This window comes from Suricata suricatta, chromosome 3 (genome assembly GCF_006229205.1).
Source record: "Suricata suricatta isolate VVHF042 chromosome 3, meerkat_22Aug2017_6uvM2_HiC, whole genome shotgun sequence".
NCBI classification, from domain to species: domain Eukaryota; kingdom Metazoa; phylum Chordata; class Mammalia; order Carnivora; family Herpestidae; genus Suricata; species Suricata suricatta.
In genome coordinates, this window is record NC_043702.1 from 100,037,408 (window position 1) to 100,058,050 (window position 20,643).

At 40.8% G+C, this 20,643-nt stretch overlaps 1 protein-coding gene across 6 annotated transcripts in view; it reads right to left on the reverse strand.

The window, feature by feature from the left end:
- Positions 1–20,643, reverse strand: part of CLASP1 (cytoplasmic linker associated protein 1) — a 263,630-nt gene that overhangs the window by 71,650 nt on the left and 171,337 nt on the right. For 3 of the 6 annotated variants that reach the window (XM_029934726.1, XM_029934725.1, XM_029934724.1), the window contains 2 exons: positions 14,230–14,334; positions 10,013–10,180 (listed from right to left, as the gene is read on the reverse strand). In XM_029934726.1, the coding sequence (XP_029790586.1) occupies positions 10,013–10,180; positions 14,230–14,334 (273 nt within the window). Of the gene's footprint in view, positions 1–3,819; positions 3,928–10,012; positions 10,181–11,923; positions 11,951–14,229; positions 14,335–20,643 lie in introns of all 6 variants that reach the window. The other 3 variants (XM_029934723.1, XM_029934722.1, XM_029934721.1) reach the window with 2 other exon arrangements.

The window sequence follows — 20,643 nt, forward strand, 5'->3', positions numbered from 1 at the left end:
TGGTGGTACTGGCAGTGCTGCTGGTGCTGGTGCAGGCAGTGACACTTACAAGTAAACTCCAACTTACGTGTCTACGTTAAATATTACTTTATTAGCAAATATTCATTAGCAAATTGATTCATCAGTCTGAGGACTGATATGCTGAACTATGTCCTCATATAGAGAGAATAACTTTCAGAAATAACCATAAAATCGACTCAGTTCAAAACACAAAGTTATTGAGCAGAGTGCCCTGTAATATGTGGGTCTTCCTTCCCTCAGGGAGAAGAGCCCAAAAGAAAATACGCTTACACTCGTTACCCTCAAAAGAACATGGTGGTTGCATCACAGAAAGTTCACAGATTTAACAAAGTCTCCCAAGCGGTGCTACTTTTCACCCAAGCCACAAAGCGCAGTGTCCTGTGCATGTGAACGCTTCTGTTTTGCTGCAAAATACCAAAACCTCAAACTCTGTGATAGAATTTTTTTTAAGATTTTTTTTTTTAAAGTAACCTCCACACCCAACTGGGGCTCAAACTCACGACCCCAAGACTGAGTTGCATGCTCTACCGAATGAGCCAGCCAGGCACCCCTATAATTTTATTTTCTTAAGTTCATGTCACTTTATGAAAATGTACATATCTGTGGCGTCAGTAGTATCAAATAGCAAGGGTTACATGGTGGATAAGGACACATTTTTACCAGCTCACAAAAGGAAAATTTCTAATTCTTCAAGATGCGCAAAAATAAACAGGCAATCTCTAAAGCAGATATAAAATAATCACTTTTTAATAGTTTTTAAGGCTGAAGCATACCATTTACTGTGCAACAGATCAGTCCCACATCCTGGTAGAGTAAACTGAAAATACCTTTTAAGCAATGCCTGAGGTTCCTTCAAAAGTTGTCCTTTGGTCCTGTTTCAACAGGCTATTCTACAGTAAACCTGTCACGGAACGGATCCTTGCTCACATCCTCTAGTGAACACTCAGCAATGGAGTCCAAGCTGGACCCACTTACATCAGAGCCTGATCGACAGCTGAGCCCTTACTTTCACTTAGACGTCGTCTCTGTAACCATATAAATATCCTTTATTAAAATGCTCCAAAATAACTTTGTGACCAAAAAAAGCAAACTTAAAACCAATATATAATAACCAAAACGTAATTACTTTCACACACTCCCCACCTTTTTTTTTTTTTTCCAAACAAAACCTGTCTTTATAAACTGACCCAAAGGGGCACTAAACACAAAAATCTCACTAACTTATAGAGAGAGGATGGGAAACAACCATTAAAGTGAATGAGAAGAAGGAAACCTCATATTGTCTAAAGGGCACAGTGAGTTCCCCTGGGGACCACCTTCAAGGACTTACCTATGAATTCCCACGGCCTAACCCCAAGCCTGGAGATCATAATTGAGAACCATCACTGGGCACTTTCTCTGTGCTGACACCCGGGGAGCAAGCATTTAATACACTTTCGAGGAGCAAATGAAAGACACTAAATTATCAGAATTTTCAAATGAGGCAAGGGGCCAGCAAGGCTTTGAAGTCAGACTGGATTCAAAACCGAGCTCCACCATTTAGCTGTGTGACCTGGAGACAGCTGGCTTATTCTCCCTCTGTCTCTGTTCCATCATTCATAAAAAAGGGATAATGATAACCCCCATCCCAGGGTGTGAACAGGAGCCCTGGGGGGCTGCCCCTGCTCAGAATGGGGGCCCGCACACAAAAGGCAGTGCTTGCTCTCGCTGGATCAAAGTTTTATGGACAGATTTAGAGGAAAAGACGGCAAGGCTAAAAATTCGGTTGAAAAGATGTTAACTCTGGCACTGACCAGAACAGAAGACAGGTGCTGATGCTAGTTTGTTAAGAGGGGGAAAATCTGCATCTACATCTTCTGTCCTGGTAGGAGCCACTGCACATTTCACCATCCTAGGTCATCACCAAGACCCTTACGCAGATCAATTTCACCAAAGAAAGTGAAAACCAGACTAGATCATTCAAGTACTCAGGGTTTAATTAGGGACTCAAGAATTCAGCACACCTTGCCTGGTGCACGGACCACATGCTGGAGGACAAAGGCTGCTTCTGTGGATGATAACAAAAATACCAGAACATACAGGGAAGAAAAACACGGAGCTGCCTCTGAGAGTCCAAATAACCAATAAGCAGACTGAACTGTTCGCTTATATAACAGGCTGTTTAGAAGGCCAAATAGTCAGCAAGGATGCAGAGACATACAGCCTTAACTTAAAAGGAAAAAGCACCAGTTCATTCAAGAAAAAAGTTCACCACTGCTGCCCGATTTGCCAAGAACTCTGTTCTGATGCTTCAGGTTGCTGTGGAATGGCTGGTGTGTACGAGGCGAGTCGCCCCACTTGGGATCTATGCTATCAGGTAGACTATCTCACAAAGGGCTCTTCTCGCTGAGTCGAGTGACTCACCTGGCATAGCTTTAAGTTCATAACGGACAATGGGTCATAAGGTAGTAGATCTGGATTTTGATTATTGATATTGATGGGATACAAGGATACTAGAAAGAAGTGTATGACATCAGGAGCAGAGACAGGCAAATATTAGGACCGTGTGCTTCTGGCCTATCACCCACCTTCTGGAGTGACATTTTTATATCTAAAAGACCAGTTACATAATTAAAATCAAAATAACGACTGCTGCAGTCCACAACTCCATATAACAACTTCAGGCCTAGCCCAATTTTATAAAATAATTTCCACCTGCCATGCTTATCAAGAGGAAAATATAGTTTTACAGCAATTAATGTGGCGAAGAACTGAGACACCATTACTGAAGAGCACAAAAGGCCTTTTGTGAAAGTGTGTGTTCTTTCTAGAGGTCTTTGGGGCTTAACGATTTGCACTAGGTAAAAGGTAAAATTTTCCATTTTAGCCTACTGAACCTAAAAAGAAAAGGCCAACACAGTACTTCACAAAAGAAATGGGTTTCTCTTTTTGTCTATGTTTCTCGAATCCTAAAAATTGTGAAAATACAAATCTGGCTGTAAGAGAGACGGAGGATTGGTGGATGAGCAGCCCCTGGTGGCATGTAGACCGTGACCCCAAGATACGGTGCTGACAGCACCCTATGGCAATTAAATGTGTAAATTTCTGCCCTGGGGTGGCATCATGTCACAGACATTAAGCAGCTTACTGAGCCTGGGAAGAATGAAAATATCTGATCAATTAACAATAAACACTGTAAAGTTGTATGCCGTGCTGTACACCTAAGCAGTTTAGCAAAGAGCTACTTTGGGGGTGCTTCAAAGAAAGCCCTGAAGTGAGTCACTAAACCAAGGCTTGGCTATACCTTCTTCCATTCGGCTTCTCAGATTAACGTTACCGTCCCTGAACTGGGCTCGCTTCATTTCCTACCCATTCTCACGATTTTATTGTTTTCCATCTTTGAACTGAATCACATTATGTCCTGACCTTTGGTGAACTTAAACACAAATCGTTGAAATTCAATGAGGAAGGAAAAACTCTGGATTAACTCTACTTTTCAGAAGCAACGGGCTTTGGCTAAGCATCCCCTTGGGTTAGAAGCGACCACACAGACGGGCTTGCTGCTGGCAGGTGGTCACAAATGGCAACAGTACAGAGTGAAGTGGTGTTTTGTTCCTCCCATATATAAAAACTAGAAACTGCCAAAATTCAAGCATGCAGAAGGGGGCAACAGAGGGGAACTAGGGAAGAGGAAAGAAAGAAGGACCACAAGGACAGTAGAGGGGGACAGCAGGTCATTCGGCCTCGCAGTGTGTGGGGCAAGCACTGGGAGCAGGGCAAGGAGCTCCGCTCTGAGAGGCAGCGCCTACGGGTACTCACCGAGTGGAGGAAAGCCCCGAGCGGGGCTCGTATCGCGGCTGCTCTCACAGCTGGTATTGCGGCTGCACCCCTGACTCATGCTGGGTCGAGGGATACGGCTGCTCCGTGCTAGTGTGCAGCATGAGGGGTTTCAGAGAAGGTGAAGAAGTTTAATGAAGACAGAAAAACTCACAAAACGTCAGTTACATTCCGTTAACGTAATCATGACATTGTCCGCGCTGGGGGTGGGGGGGTTCGTCGTGAGGATTCCCCTGCAGAGACCTCACTGACTCGCGTGCTCACAACAGGAGAGGGTCTGCGTAAAAACTCGACTACGCTCAATGCTTCGGAAAGCTGTAGAGTTTTGTCGGAAGGTGAAATAACACCCAAAAATAAGAAATGAAAAGAAAGCTTTCCAAAGAGCAACCAGGAATACAAGGTCAAAAGCCTTTTAGAAAATGATCAGTTTTGGGGCACCTGGGTGGCTCATTCGGTTGAGTGTCCAACTTCAGCTCAGGTTATGATCTCACGGTTCATAGGCTCGAGCCTCACATTGGGTTCTGTGCTGACAGCTAGCTCAGAGCCTAGAGTCTGTCTTCAGATTCTGTGTCTCCCTCTCTCTCTGACCCTCCCCTGCTCACACTGTCTCTCTCTCGCTCTCAAAAAATAAAAAAACTAAAAAAAACAAAAAACAAAAAACAAAAACCCATAAAAAATAAAGAAACCGATCAGTTTTTACAGCTTTAGCATAAACTTCTCAACAAGATGATAAAAGACTAAAGCCATTTTCATATACACTGCGTTGTTAGAAAGATAATTTACTCTGGGTTGAAAATCAGAATAAAGCCTCTGGTCACTGAAATCTGTGAACTTACCTAATTAAAAGGAAGAGGGCTCACCTCTCTCAGCCTGGACTTCTTTACAAAGAGAGGTCCTAAGGACTGACACAGCTGGAGAACGTGCCCACTCCCAATAGGTATCTAGATGCTTCCAACATATTTAATTATCTAAAGCAGCATAAATAGAGAGCTGGGATTGCTATCCCTTTATTTACTGGTCCCAACATTTAATCCCTGCTTTTTCTATGGGAATCCAAGCAGGTGTGCCTGTGGCCCCTACTCAAGCACCCCGGCATATCCAGCATGCCCTACACATGAATCGGTAGCATATGAACTGACAATCCCAATATCCATGCTAAAAGATCCCCCCACTGACCTAAGAACAGCCAATTACTGTATGATTACCCACGGATAATTTTATTATACTCCTTATTTATAATAAAATTATCCATGGGTAATGGATTAACAATGACCACACTGCATGTCATAAAATGCTGAGAAGACATGTCTCATGAATAGCTTAAGCTCATAACAAAACTGTGCCATAAAGCTCAGAAAAGACCTTGGTGTTTTGAGTTTTTTCATTTACTTTGAGGAACTAAGACACAGAACTGGCAAAATACTCAGGAAATACTAGCATGTGCATGGATTTAAGGAAGGGAGTGGATGCAGGGTAAAGTAAATGAAAAAACCCAAAACACCAAAATACTCTGTACCCTGAATGTGTGCAGTCACCTCCATACTAGCTGTGGGGACAATAAATATGTCCATCTTCACTGGATCTACTAACTCTGGACTGGAGAGAAATATCTTCCCTGAAAATTCTGGAAAAAATAAACTTGATTCTCTAATGTAAAAATCAGCCATGTTTATTATAGTGTAACGGGCATGGCCTATGATTTCAGGGCCAACGTGGATTTACTGCCCAAGCAAACTGTAACAAGAATGTCTTCAAGCCAGAGTCATTAAATTCCCTGACAAAGAAGAACCCGCAAGTGAGAGGTCAAGCCAGCTCTCCGCTGCAGTCTCTGCTCAGTGCTAGAGCTGAGTCAGGCCTAGGGTCACGTAAGAGACGTAAGAGATGTCTGAGTCCTTGGTCTGCTACAACAAGCAAGAGAAAACCAAGCGCAGGAACACAATCAGAGCAATCCGTCAGATGGGCTTCGTGTGGGATTCACTAGCACCTTCTACAGTCTCCTTCATTTTGCCACAGTGACATGGACGCAGTGAGTTCCACTCAGAGTAGCAGGGACTATTTCATTAACAAATTCTTCATGATAATTCTAAACAGCTCCAGGATGAGAGCAAAGGCACATGGCCTGAGTTTTAAAACTCAAAAAACAAGGGAGCACCCACTGATACCAATACACGAGAAGTCGCCTAGAACCTGTGATGAAATGCTGCTTATCCCTAGGAGGATCAACACCACATCTAATTTGCGAAATGACCTCCCTGGTCCAGCCACTGTGCCTCTCCTGTCTCAGCCTCCCCCTTAGGAATGTTGGAAGACACAGTCCCATCATTTAAATGAGAAGGGTACTGTGACATAAGGTACATACGTGAGTACCTCTGAGTTCCTTGCTGAAAGGCATGAAAATCTTATATTATTCCACTACCCACTCCAAAACAAATGATCATGCATTTCACACAGGCACATACTTAAGTTGAGCATTTTCGTATGGTTCCTGACTACTTCTGACCGTTACCCTGCATCTACTCCCTTCCTTAAATCCAAGCACATGCTAGAACAATGGGATATCTCTGCTCCCTCCCAGGCTGAGCCTGCTTTGTAAAGGCAAAAAAGAGCATGAAAAGGGATAAGCAGCCATAATCTGAAACAATATGCATAATGCTTAACAAGGTTTACCCTCCTACTATCTCAGCCAGAGAAAGCTGAGTCACCCACTCGTGCTGACTGGCTTCCTTCACACAGGCTAGTAGTAACATACAGAGAAAGCATCCTGCTTACAGCGTTCTACACATCTGCCCGCAGTGGCCCCAAGCCTCATTAAAGGAGATCAGTGGTGATAGCAATAGTTCAAAGGCTGGATAATTTAAAACACGAGAGGAGTCATGCCCACTTCTAATACCACTTCCAAAGACCACTCTACAAGGAGGGCTTTAAGAAATATATCCATAAGTGATTTTTATAAACACGAATTAATTAAGTGGTGAAAGCTAAAAAAACAACGCAGCCAATCAACCTCATCAGGGAGTGCCAAACCTGTTCTCTAGGAGAATATCGAATGGGAAGGCCTAACAGAAGAGGAAGACACGAGTGAGACACACCTGCTGCGGGACTTTCTGAGCAGTGTCCGTAGGTGGCTGTGCAGTGCCGTGCTGCCAGGAAAGGCTGGGAGGCCCTGAAACACTGTCTGACTGGCTTCCATTTCTTGAGAGACACTACACTTCTGTAGCGTTTTAAGGGAATCCTGACTTTTGCCTTTTAAGGCAGAAAGGGGTCCGGCGAGAACTATCAAAAGCCAAAGTCCAAGAGGAATAATGAGAACGACCCAGAAGGAGGTCTACGGTCCGATATCTTCACGTTTCGGTGTTGGACCCAGAGAAGTCTCATTAACAGAGGACACTGATAGCTACTAATTTTTGCTTTTTTCAAAATATTTTAAACCAGAAATCTGATAACATTTTAAATGTATATCCACAGAATGTAAGCTGCCCAAAATCAAAAGTTTTTATAGCCTTCTCAAGAGATGAGTGGAAGAAGGAAATTAAGCTTCCAAAATATAATTGCTACAGAAATTACCTACTTATACAACGTTATTATTCATCAAAAACCGAGTAAAACTCCAAGATGAAACAATTTACAGTAATCTATTCTATTTGGCTGAACGTTGATGAAGAAATAAATTGCCAAGAAAAAAGAGAGTAGCAGGGTTTTATTCTGTTTCTTGGTTATATAACAGGAATTACATCCTATTTTAGTTAAGAAACCTTAAATACTAAAGAAGATCTTTGGTGTCATTTTTATCACAGATGAAGCACAGCTGAACAAAACATAATTTGTAGAATTAACTCTCAGCACAAATTCCAAGCTTTGTTTAGCAATGATTAGAACTCTTAGTTGGTCTGGGCACAAGAGGAAATATTCTTAAAAGATGCCTACCCTTTTTCTTTAAATATTTATATTTAAACTTGCTATACAATGAACCAAATGGTCATAGACACACAGGCACATACTCAGTAGTGACTAAATGATCACAGCAGTGGACAATCTACTATTAAAGATGCTAATACGTCCGACTCCCTATTTAAAATGGATCTCTCCACAGTACTATAGGAAGTGGAAAGATTTACTCATTTATCTCTCTTTTTTTGATGTATAGTCTCACCATGTACAGAAATTTAAATAAAATACCTTTTTTTAATCAGAATGGTATACGTGACCTCTAAGCTTTATACATAACTATTCCCCTTAATGAGCATTCAGGAGATGTTTCTTCAAAATATTGTTTCAAACTAAGAACTCTTCGGAAGAGGATAGGTTCCTATTTAGTTTTTTACCGAACCTCTTGTTAATGCTTATCAAAGTGCTCTCTTTTCAACTCTCCACAACACAAAATTCATGGTTAAAACCATGGAATATCAGGTCTTGGAAGCATGTTAGGCAACTGCAGGTGATTTCTTCCCCAATTTCAAGAAAGTAAAATTGGCATCTTCAGTAATATGAAAAGTAAACTCCCAAAAAAGAAAAATAAGTTTTAACAGATTGAAACTCCTCTGGATTACCAAGAGGTATTCTATATGTATAATTAACCCTGAAAAAGGACAGCCAAAACCTCACCATCAGATGCAAAATCAAATGCATTTTCCAAACAAAACTAGATACAAACATACAGGCCTCAAATCTGAAATTGAGGCATTCCAGTCATGATATATCCTCTGGTTGTATCCACATAACTTGTTATTATTGGATCCAACTAATCTGTCGGCTCAGGGACCGTGCTATGTAAAGCCAACAGATGTTGGGATCATGTACAATGAACAAAACCACTGCTTGAATCCATCTGCTTTGGAAATGTTAGTCAAACCAAGTCCTCCCATTCCACTTCTTCACTATGTGCCCCTGCCTGCTTGTAGCTCAGGCGGCCTGGCCCGTGAGGACTCTCCCAGCCCACCTTCGCCCCCTCCCTCTCCCCCTGACGAACTTCCTTTGCTGCAGCCAATGAACAACCTGTGCTTTCCCACAGCACATTCTGCTCCCTCCCACCTCACTGCTCCGGCACCCGCTCCCATCCACCCTAGCACACCCTTCTCGTCTCTGCCCCCTGCCTAATCCTACCTTACACACCATCAAAATGACCTATTCTTGGAAGCCTCTCCTAGCAGGCAATCTGGGAGAAGCGGGCCAGACAAGGGCCCTGAGACACCCCAGCTCTGTGGTCCCAGAGCACCATGTCACAGGATGCATGGTAAAGTCACGTGTTTCCGCCCTTAAGACCACACCTTCTTCGAGCTCAGAAGCTCCATCTACTCTCTCTTCTCATCCTAAGGTTTAATAAACTGCCTGGTGCATCACAGGAAATATTCAAGTGAAAGTTGTTGATGAGGTAAATAAATAAGTGAGAAAGATAAGCCAACAGGACTTAAGAATACAGCAGTCTTCTGATTTCACGGTAATAGATTTTTATCCTCAGGAAACAGGTAGAAATATAAGAAAGAGTGTGAACATAGATTTCTCATAATATATTACAAAAACTTCTTTAATACTAAATAAGGAGTAGATAGTTTAGATTTTAATAGAGTATCAGGTCTCTAAGGTGCTGAGAGTAATTCATTTAATTTGATACTGTCTCAAAGAAACTAAATACTATAACACAAAAGTACCATACATTTGGTTTTAATTTATTCCTAGCTTTCATGTTTGAATAATACTATGTCAAAAGTAATGACACATGTTCATTTGACTGTAAGTTCCACCAAATAGGTTAAAGGTCAAAATCAAAATAAATGTGGACCCTATAAACTGCTTTTGAAAACATACGTAGATTAATGGCTACTTAGTGCTAATCCATGAAAAGAAGGATGAACAGCAATAATGCTCGTAACAGTGAAGAGGACAGTGCTGCCCATGCCCCCACCTCTACCACTGTGTGAGAGGTACAAAAGCCCACAGTGATGTGATTCTTTCCCGTCAATCTGAATGGTGAGGCCCAAGTGTTTTTCAGCTGTAATTCAAACCTGAACAGGTCATAATCTGTAAAAAGCACAAATCAGAACGTCTTTTTAACACAGGCAAAGTGACACCCTCAGTTCACAAATAATCTCTACCTCCAACATTAGACAAAGTCATTAGATCATCATAAAAATTATGACCAAGTTGGAAATGATATTTCAAGGTCTTTGAGAATCCTTACCTAATCCTATCCGGTTTGGACTTGTTTCTCGGCTACATCCCTGACTCCTGGGGATCTTGCTTCGTTTCTCTGAAGAGGGAGTCACAGGCGGGCCTCTCGAGGAACCCCCAGCAAGGCCACCATAACCACTTCCCAACAATTTTCCTGGGGAACTTGACCGGCTGCCAGCTATAAATGAAACAAAATAAAACTGAAAAATGGATGTAAATCAGGGAATAAACAATAATAATTTCAGAAGTCAGTTTACACATTAATTTAGATCAGATAACAAGAATTTTATATAAAAATGGCTTTTTTGTTGGTGGTAGTATAATTTTTTTAAATTCAGGAGCATAAAAGAACTTCAAATAACAAGTGTTTATATACAAAGCAGAATTACTGGTGGAGTTCTACAAAAATGACAGCAAGATTTCTGATTCAAAGGAGCGGGCAGAGTCTGAACAGCTCCCTGTTCTGCAGCACATTTCTACAAATAATCACAAAGATTTTTTTTATTGTTTTGCTTTTTTATTCTGTAAGAGTTGATATGTTGAAAATGTTAACTATAATTGCAAGAATTAAAATAGAAGTTTCTTAAACATTAGTGGAAGAAAACAGATCCAAGAACACCCATTAATTTAATAAATGGAAGAAAAGAGGGCATGAAGATGAGGTAAAATCACAAATAAAATGGTAGGAATAAACTCAAACATGTCAGTAATCATAATAAATGTGGCTGGATTAAATCTATCTATTAAAATAACAGAGATTCTTGGATTGATTTAAAAAAATAAAATGAAATTGAACTACAATCTGTTAGTAAGAAACAAACAATACCTAATACAAAACAAAACAAAAAAACAGAATAAAACAGCATTAAAAAAGAACAAAGGATACTGCATATTGATAAAAGAATAATTGTCCATAAAGATATAACTGTCATGAACCCTTATGTTCCAAATAACAAAGCTTTGAAATATAAAACATAAAACTGATAAAAATATAGAAAGAAATTGAGAAGACCACAATGATGAATGTACCTCTAAGAAAGATAATAACTAATGAAACTAATAACTAATATGCCTCTCTGAAATAAGGCAGTTAAAATGACACAGATATGTATAAACACATGTCCCACCTACACACATGCGGATATTCCAACAAACAGAAGATACCACCTTTTCATGCATATTACAAAAACTGGCTGTGTACTAAGCTTTAAAGGAAATTCGAGAAGCCTACAAAAGTAGAAATTATATAAACCACATCCCTGGAGATGTATGCAAGAGAATTAGAAATTAAAAACAAATAATATGGTTAGTAATTTTTATAAATGAATAAGTGGCTGGATAGCTATACAACCATTTCTCATGAGACAAAATTCTTTCTTAAAGAAAACAGTGAAATTTTAAAGACTGTATCGACCTACCAAAATGGCAGTCATTTACTTATAGACCACTCTCCTTAAGTAGAGATGGCAATAAAATTCTCAAACATAAAGTGCATGTTATTATGTATCAGAACGGAATTGACCCAGAGGTCAAAACCTTTAAAGGAACACAACCTGGAAATTAAACACACATACACTCCATCATTCGAACAAACCACTAAGGTGACTAATCACAAAATTAGGACCTTATAATGACTTAGCTATAATTTAAAGTGAATTCATTATAAAAATCAACAGTATACATCACTATGAAGAACCTGTCTTAGGACTTATTAATCTTGCCCATAAACTTTGAGCACATATATGACTTATTAAATTGTTTAAAAAGAGAAAAACCCATCTCAAATACTAGAATTTGAACATAAGAGAAAAAAATGCAGAAAGATTAAGCTCATAATAGCAAGAGAAATTAACATTGTGTAACGAATGTGGGGTGAGGGACAATGCTAAAAAAAAAAAAAGCGAGAAGAGAAATGGCTTACCACCAGCAGGATTAGCAGATCTGGATCCTTGATTATGAGAGCAGACCAAAGGACAGGCAAAAAGTGGATTAAAAGACAATAGCACAATACAGAAGGTCAGCATGCAGCACAACACAAATGTCTTTGTTCACAAACACATTAACAAAGTAGCTATTTCTTCTAGGTCGTTTTTCTTTTCATCCACTTCTGTACTTAGGTTGATTTTATTCATATCACAGTCTATCAGCACGGACTTCAGGTCTGTCCACGTTAACACCTGTGAACTCACTCTGGGCCAGGTGCAGGAGGTGCAGAGAAGACTGGGGTCTTGCCCTCCAGAAGCACATCCACTCTCCAGTTCTGAGCAAGCTGTGGGAAGTGACTGCACTCTCCCTGTTTCTGCATCACCACTGCCTTAAGGCTGCTGCTTCCCACATGGGACCACTCAACAAACTTCACTGAGGTCAAAGAAACTGCTACTAACTTGTTTCACCTGAATGTCCTGTGCCAAATCCTCAAATACTGACATATTAATCTTCACATATTTAAGTCCTCAAATATTTAAAATATGCTTGCTAACTCTTAAGGCCCCTAAGCCTAATATTAATAAAACTTACTATTATATTAGAACTACAGATGCCAGTATATCCACATTTGTAAAACATATAAATATGCTTGTATTTACTTCCTATTAAAGTAACTGTTTAAAAAATACCTAATTTATATGACTAAGTTTGAGGTCCAGCCTTGATCATTGTCTCCCTTCCTAGGAGTGGAATTTGGTTGAGTAAAATAAAACTGAAGACTTTTAAAGTGGAGCCCCAAGACCGGGTGCTGTGCTTCTACGAGACTGAGGAATCACAGCTCGAATCATCGAGACTATGGAAAGGTTCCCTGCGAGAATACAGTCTTCTCCACCTGCTAAGCAGAGCAGTCAGGCTAGGGGCAGCAATCCCCAGAGGCCGTTGCCAGTAAGTGGCAGACATTAAGAAATGTAAAGTACTATTTAACATCACTCTCCAAGAAAGGAAATGACAGGTCATGGCTAAAGAACTAAACATATTTTATTAAATTCAATCTTAACATACTAACTCAGTATTGAGTCTTGAATATCTCTTGTCAAGAGAAATTTCACTGCACGAAGACCAGACTCATGAGCAGAGTGTTAGATCCATCTGTAACTCCAGGCATCACTAGGGTCCAAGAGAATAACCAAAGCCTGGAAACTGTTCCCCAGCTCCCCAGTGTTCCCGCTGGGCCACAGCTGTCCAACCCATGTCCTGTCGGATGCTGTGATCCGCCAGACGCACAGGCTTCTGCACCGGACAAGCCTGGCAGGAACTTACGACGGACATTCTACCGTCTTTTCAGAAAGCAGATACACGTGTTTAACATGAGGCCTGGAGTTATCAGAGGGACACCTGAGCATTCACAAGGAGCTGAGGAAGGCATTCTAAATACTAAGGAGAACCCAAGGTTTGGCCACAGATGGAATATTCTCGACAGAAGCCGGACAGCTCCTGGGGCCATGAAGGAGGCAGACACACATCCCTGGGGGCGCTGTGCTGTGCTGAGGGCCCGAGTGCAGCTCCTAAGGAAGGGGAGCCCTTCTTCACCACACTCATCCTGCCCAGGAGAACTTGGGCCCCCAGCACTATTCTACATGCGCACAGAGGGAGCAGGAGACTCAGAAGTCAAGTGTGGCTGGAGAGTGAGACAGCAGGGTGGTTCCTAAGAGCCACTTGAATACATCTCTTCCATTGATGGCTGCTTTCCGGGCCGATGCCAACAAGCCAAATGACTCGACATGTACAGACAAGCACTAATGGAAGCGAGGGCAGCTGGGCAGAGCGGGAGCCCACACTGGCAGACAAGAAGCAGGCTGCAAGTGTTAGAACAGAGGGTTAGGGGGACAGCTTCCAGTGGATTTGCTTACCACCACTCGAAAGAGAACTCCACATTAAAATAATCCCCAAGCATTGCTCTTAAATTACATCAGAGGGAGTCCTATAGACAGTAAAATGGGTCATAGCCCAGATTTGTCTCAAATTGAGATGCTCAAGGAAAGGCAGAGAAACCACATTTTAATCATTAGTCATTAAACTTAATAATACAAAATTTAAGACACCTAGCAAGGAGACAACAGTACACTCGAATACTCCATTTTGTAAGCTTACCCAACAAACATCGGGACTACTCACGGTATCTTAGAGCCACACAGATGTGGTTTTCTCCTGAAGTACTGAAAACATTGTAAAATTTTCACCTGCAGAATGAGCTGGTTGAACAAAACTGACAGAACAGAGAGTATAAAATACACTCCTTACGCTGGGACTGTGAAACCACTTTGGCGCGGCTGCGGCCCCGGTTATCAGGCGTGGTGGCGACATTGGTGGTGCTCCCGGAGCTCTGCCGTCTGGTGCGGATCCGACCTGGGGGGGGCAGCAAAGACGGGGTTTCCAGGATGTTTCCAATCAGTGTCACCTCCTCAAGAACACAACCCCCACCACGGACGAGAGGCACTGACTGGGCCACTGCGGGGGCAAGGGTCTCTCTCACTGCGCTCCTGACCCGTCTCCCTGTGTGCACACCCGCATATTCAACCTGCACACGCAAGTTCTACAGATTCGTTAGTTTATAAGTCATGAACCCACAAGGTGCTTCTGTTGCAGTGACTCTAGCATATTCTATTTTCAGAGGAGGAGATAATAGCTACTTGAGGATTTTTCCCCTCAATTTTTTACACAGGACACTTTCTATTTTATTATCTACAAATCCGTCAAATTTCCAAAAGGAGAAAATATTAGCTATCATCTTAAGAAAAATACTACAGAAAAAAGAATAAATGCAAAAAAAAACCCCCCCCCCCCTAAACCTCAGCAATCAACAAAGGCTACAGCACCCTAGAGATAAATACGCTTTGATATGCAGCATTAAACTTTTATGTTAAAGCATGTAAGCCAACAAGATTCTAGGCTGCAAAAGAGGAGGGTAGAAATCAGTGTTAGGAGTACCTAGAGAAACCACCTAAAAATAATGCAGTATCATAGGCATTTATGAGAAGAATTTGCCATTGTAAGTGAAGCAATCTGTTAACTCCCATTATTAAGCCATGAGACCATGAAAACAAAAATGAATTCAGAGATGCAAAATCACTGATGATCAGACTAGTAGTAGAGATTAAAGTTTTGAAAATTCAGGGCATCTTCGGTTTCAGCGGGGGTGCAGGACACCTCTCCTGCCGTCGCTCAGTGAGAACAGCAGTCTGCTAGGGAAACCCAACCCAATGGAGCGCTGGCATCTTACACTGTTCAAAACCACTTCTACTTCATCGCCGGAGAAAGCTGGCAGAACAGTGATACAGAAAAAAAAATCCTAAGGCTTGAATAAGGTTCAAGAAAGGGTGGTAAGGAGCAATAAAAGTACTACATAAAGAAAAAAAAAGTTCAAACTAGAAAGGATCAATGGCTTTTAACAGCAGTTGAAGTAAAAACACACCTTCTAGAAACTGTATTAAGAGCTATATTGTATTACATTAAGAGCCATATATCCTCATACGTATATCCTCATATAATTATTCCCATTTTACAGATGAGGAAACAGAGAAATGGGGACTAATTAACTTGTCCAAGGTAACACCACTAGTTGAGCTACCTGTGCCTGGCTGGCCGACCTAAGAGTGAGGTTTCTTTTTTTTGTGTTTTTTTTTTTCATAATATTTTATTGTCAAATTGTTTTCCATACAACACCCAGTGCTCTTCCCCGTAAGTGCCCTCCACCATCACCACCACCTCTTTTCCCCCCTCCCCCTTCCCCTTCAACTCTCAGTTCATTTTCAGCATAAGAGTGAGGTTTTACGTTCCTAAGGAAGTCACCACGTGGAATCAAGGTCACCAAGGCAAAGTGAACATGAAAACCCACTGAATCTCATTTCCTATTTCAAATTTACTATCAAATATTTGGGTCACAAGAAGATATTTTAAGTGAAAATCCACACCCATTCAGCTTAGAAAATAAAAATCTTTGCTAATGTCCCTGTACCCCCATCCTTCTCCCAACATGTGGAAACCTGATCCTAAACCTCACGTTTATCATCCTCTCACATTTCTTTAATTTTTAATACTGTTAGTCGCCTGGCCAAGCAACAGATAGCATCATTTTATTTATTTTAAATGCTTTTAATTATATCATAGGGTATGTAGTTTTCTAAAACTTACTGTTTAACCCAACATTTTATTTGTGAGGTCACTTATGGCATTGATTTTTGTATAGGAGTTAAAGAAAAATTCCATTTTATTTTTTCCGTAGGACTAACCAGTGTCCAAATAAATTTTCTTACTCCATTTCTTACTGACCTACAAAGCCATCTTTGTCATGTACCAAGTACTTAAATACATGTGTGGACTGGTCTGTCAATTCCCTAGTCTGTCCTGTTGGTGCATGTGTCTACACCAGTACAATATCACAATGTTGATATTGGCTTTTAAAAAAATCTTGCTAACTGGTAGAGAAAACCAACCCACCTTTCCCAAGGCCCTTTGCTCTCTTCCATATGCATACAAAGATACGGGCTAAAAGGACCTGTGTTGAAATCTTAACTGGCATTATATGGAATGCAGAGTTCTCCTAGGGGGTGTGATATTGATATTTCTTTTTATTTATTTCATTTTACAGTCATAATTTTTACAGATTCATTCAAAGGTACCTTATTTTTATGACACATAAATATGTTATTAAATTATGTTTTCGAACTTTGTGACAAATGTCAATTAATCTCTGTATTTTGATCTTAATTCTGGGAACCCTGTTAAATTTTTGTTAATTCTACTGACTTGTATGTAGGTTATCTGGGGTTATCTAAATAGAGCACCATCTACAAAAAAGACTTCAGTTTTTTCCTTCAAACTGGACCCTTTCATTTCTCTGCCTTTATCCCACTGTCTTAGGACATGTAGTCCACATCTACAAGGGTCAGATTCGTTGCTTTAAACCACATTAAAGAAAGAGAGAATTCTGGAATTTCACAGAAAGTATATTTGAACAGGCTAAGAAAACTCCTTTCTCACTCATAAGAAAACAAAATTAAAATGAGAATGCCACACATCACCTATCAGACTGGCAATAATCTAAGAATATGCTAATATTCTGGTGTGTAGGAAGGGAGGAGCCCTCACTCACTCACTGGGGACTGGAGATTAAGTAGCCCCTACGGAAAGCTGCTTGGCAATATCTAGCACAATTACAAATGTGTGCACTTTTTAGTTTAGTCACTCCACTTCTGGCAATTAACTGTACCAAAGTACTTGCAAACATGCAAAAGGATGTATATAAAAAGTTATTCATGGCAGCATTACTTGTAAGCAAAAGTCTGGACATCACTCCAATGTCTATCAGTACGGGACAGGCGGGTTAAGGCGATCCGCATAGCAGAATGCAGTATGGGGGTGACTCTCTAATCTGAAGATATAGTAAGTGACAACAATCAAGATGCAGAACAGTAAATACGCTCCCTTTCTTGTTGTAAAAGAAAAAATATGACTTTTATATTGCTTCTCTACGCAAAGAAACTCTTAATAAAAAAGAAACTCAAAGACTAGGGTTGAAGGGAAAGAGGTGATAACAAGGCAAATGAAAGGACTGTGCACCTCTTCCTATTTTCTGAGTTTTGAACCACATAAACGTATTACCTATTAGAAATTTATATTTTTATATATCGCTCACTCCAAAGGGAAATTTGAAAATGTTTTTAATGTATTCTGAGGCTATTTTTATGACCTCCATAAAAACTTAGGACAATTACATCTTTGTGATTTACTAAGTTTTTATTACATTGCAATTCACTTTAAGTAAAGGTTTTGCCTTGTCTTTTGTTTGTTATTAATAAATCTTTAACGGCTTTCTTTTACATATTTCTTATCCTTTGTCTTTTACTTTATCTGCAGCCTTGGATTTTAGATTTGATCCTCTAATTATCACATAGCTGGATCTTTAAAAACAATCAAGTGGGGACGCCTGGGTGGCTTAGTTGGGTAAGCATCTGACTTCAGCTCAGGTCGTGATCTCAGTTTGTGAGTTTGAGCCTTGCATCAGGCTCTCTGCTGTCAGTGACGAGCCTGCTTCAGATCCTCTGCCCCCCTCAATCTCTGCCCCTTCCCTGCTTGCTTGCTCTTTCAAAAATAAACATTTAAAAAGAATCAAGTCTAACAAACCTATTTTAACTGGAAAGTTTAGCTCATCTGAGCTTAATTTACTATCTTCTATGCATGAGTACTTGTTTTGATTTCTCATTTTCTTTTAGGTCTCTATTGTTTCCTTCTTTTGTCTTAAATTTTTAAGGATACAATTTATTATCTCTTAGGTAACAGTCTCATAGATTAAAATAACATTATTGAAAGCACAACTTCAATTAAATCATACTTTTGGGGAAACGGGAGTTTTAAAAGCCATCCCCTTTTAATTTAGACTTTTTATGTTGAGGCAATTGTAGACTCAGATGCAGTTATAAGATGGAATACAAAAAGAGCCCACGAGCTCTTTGCCCAGTTTCCCACCACAGCAGCATCTTGCAAAACTGCAGGGGAAAATCGGGAGCAGGGCATGGCCGGTGGCGTGCTCTGTCCGTCTCAGCCGGATGGCCCCAGTTTTATGTGTATGCAAACCCTGGCTTTCTTTGGTGGGTTGTCTCGGTCCCTCTCGCTGCATCTCCTGCTTTCTTTCTCAGGCTGTGGTCCCGTGCCATATCACCACTTATCTTGCTTGGAATTTGCTGGGTTATCTGAGTCTACGGTTTCGTGTCTTTCATCGATTTTGGAGAACTCAAGCTGTCACCTCTTCAAATACCTCTGCCCCTTTCTCTGTTAAATGTCTTTACCATCTTCCATGTGACTTGATGTCTCCGTCACATTTCACAACTCTCCCCTACTGCACTGTGTTCTAGACAGCACTTCCTGCCTTACGTTCAAGAGTTATCCTTTCAGCTGCACCGATTCTGCTGCTCAATTTATCCACTGAATTGGTGATTTTAGTAGTTTATTATACTTTCATTTTCAGAAGATCCATTTGTCCTTCAAAACCCACTTGGTCACTCTTTATAGTCTATAACTCCTTATGCTTCTCTTTCCAAATTCTTTTTGTTTTTGTGAAATGATTCATTTTCTTGGAAATTTATAGGAATTCTTTAAGATCCAGATTGAAGTTGAGTTCTTCCAAAGAGGACTTATGTTTGCTCCTACTAGTGTCCTGTGGACACAAGCAATCCACAGCCACTTTAATATCATTTATCTACTTGGGTTTTTCAGGCCACAAAGGCTGTAAATTCTGATCAAAAAGCTGTGTGAAGGTGTCATTTATGGTTGCAAATTCTCAGGGAAGACTACTTTCCCCCCCGGACCCAGTATCAAGGTTGAGGTAACTTCCTGGACATCAGGGATGATGAGGTCTTGGGTAGGCTCCCTTTTATCTCCTGTCCTCCCATGTCCTGCACACCCATCACAGGAAATGCCTGAAATCTCTGACATGCAGCCAAAAACCTCAGGGTACAAATTAGCTTGGGCCCTCACCTGCTAGGGTTTCTGTTTCTGTTCAGGTCTGAAGATTCTCTGTTTTTATTCCCCATCAGTGTTGTGTTCTCAACAAGGAGGATCATTCAGACTCCTCAATTCTATGTGACCCTAAAAATAAATCTCTCATTTCTCTTAAACATTTAATTATTATGTTACATAAAAGGTCCTTAAGTCTTGAAGGATTAAATATGCTTGTATTCTTTTCCTCTGCTGAGTCTCACTCATCATTGATGCAATTATGGCTTCAGAGCCGACATTTGGCATGTTTTAATCTGTGGGAACCCTGAGGAACCAGATTTAAGGGTCTTCCTCTGTGGAAGTCCACCGTTCCTGTCAGGCACCCTTGGGGGCTAGAAACGCAGACCACTTTACTTCATCAAGCTGGGGTTTCCCAGACACCAAGGATAATAAAGCCTGAAGGTACAAGCTGCAGGAGAAGATAGCTCAGTTACAAATTAGGGGAGGCTAGTTTTCCCCTCCTGGAGCAGAGTCAAGAGATAGCACGTCAACCTGAAGGTAAAGGGGTTTGGCTCCTTGTCCACCTTTTCCTGGGGCTCCAGCACCTTGACAATGCTGGCTCAATACCAGCCTTACCTCTCACCTGGGGGGAGCACAGTGGCTTGTTTCCAATCTGCCCCAGGGACTCACCTGGGTCACTAAGACCTCAGAACACCCTTAAAATCAATTTCGGGGAATTAAAAGGGTCTCTTTTGTGTTGTATTCAGATATAGATTTCTTTTATATACAGATTTCACTGTATTAATTTGATGATATTACTCTAAGTGCCATTATGTTTTAAAGAGATGATATAAAATACTCCTTGGTCTTTAGGAAAACCAAAGTCTATTCAGTAAGTGCAACAAAGAGTAAAACTACACTTCAGTTCTACATTACGGCCTGTTGCTAACATTCATGTTCATTCATACTTTGTTATGACAGAGACAGAGAGTGAGTAGACATGAAAGAAAAACAACACAAGAAAAATAGAAATAGGAGATAGAGGCACTCAGGGGGCTCAGTCGGTTCATTGTCCAACTCTTGATTTTGGTTCAGGTCATGATCCCAGGGCTGTGGGATTGAGCCCTATGTTGGACTCTGTGCTGACCATGCAGCCTGGTCAAAATTCCCTCTCTTTCTCCCTCTGCCCCTCCCGCACTTGCACTCTCTCTAAAATAAAAT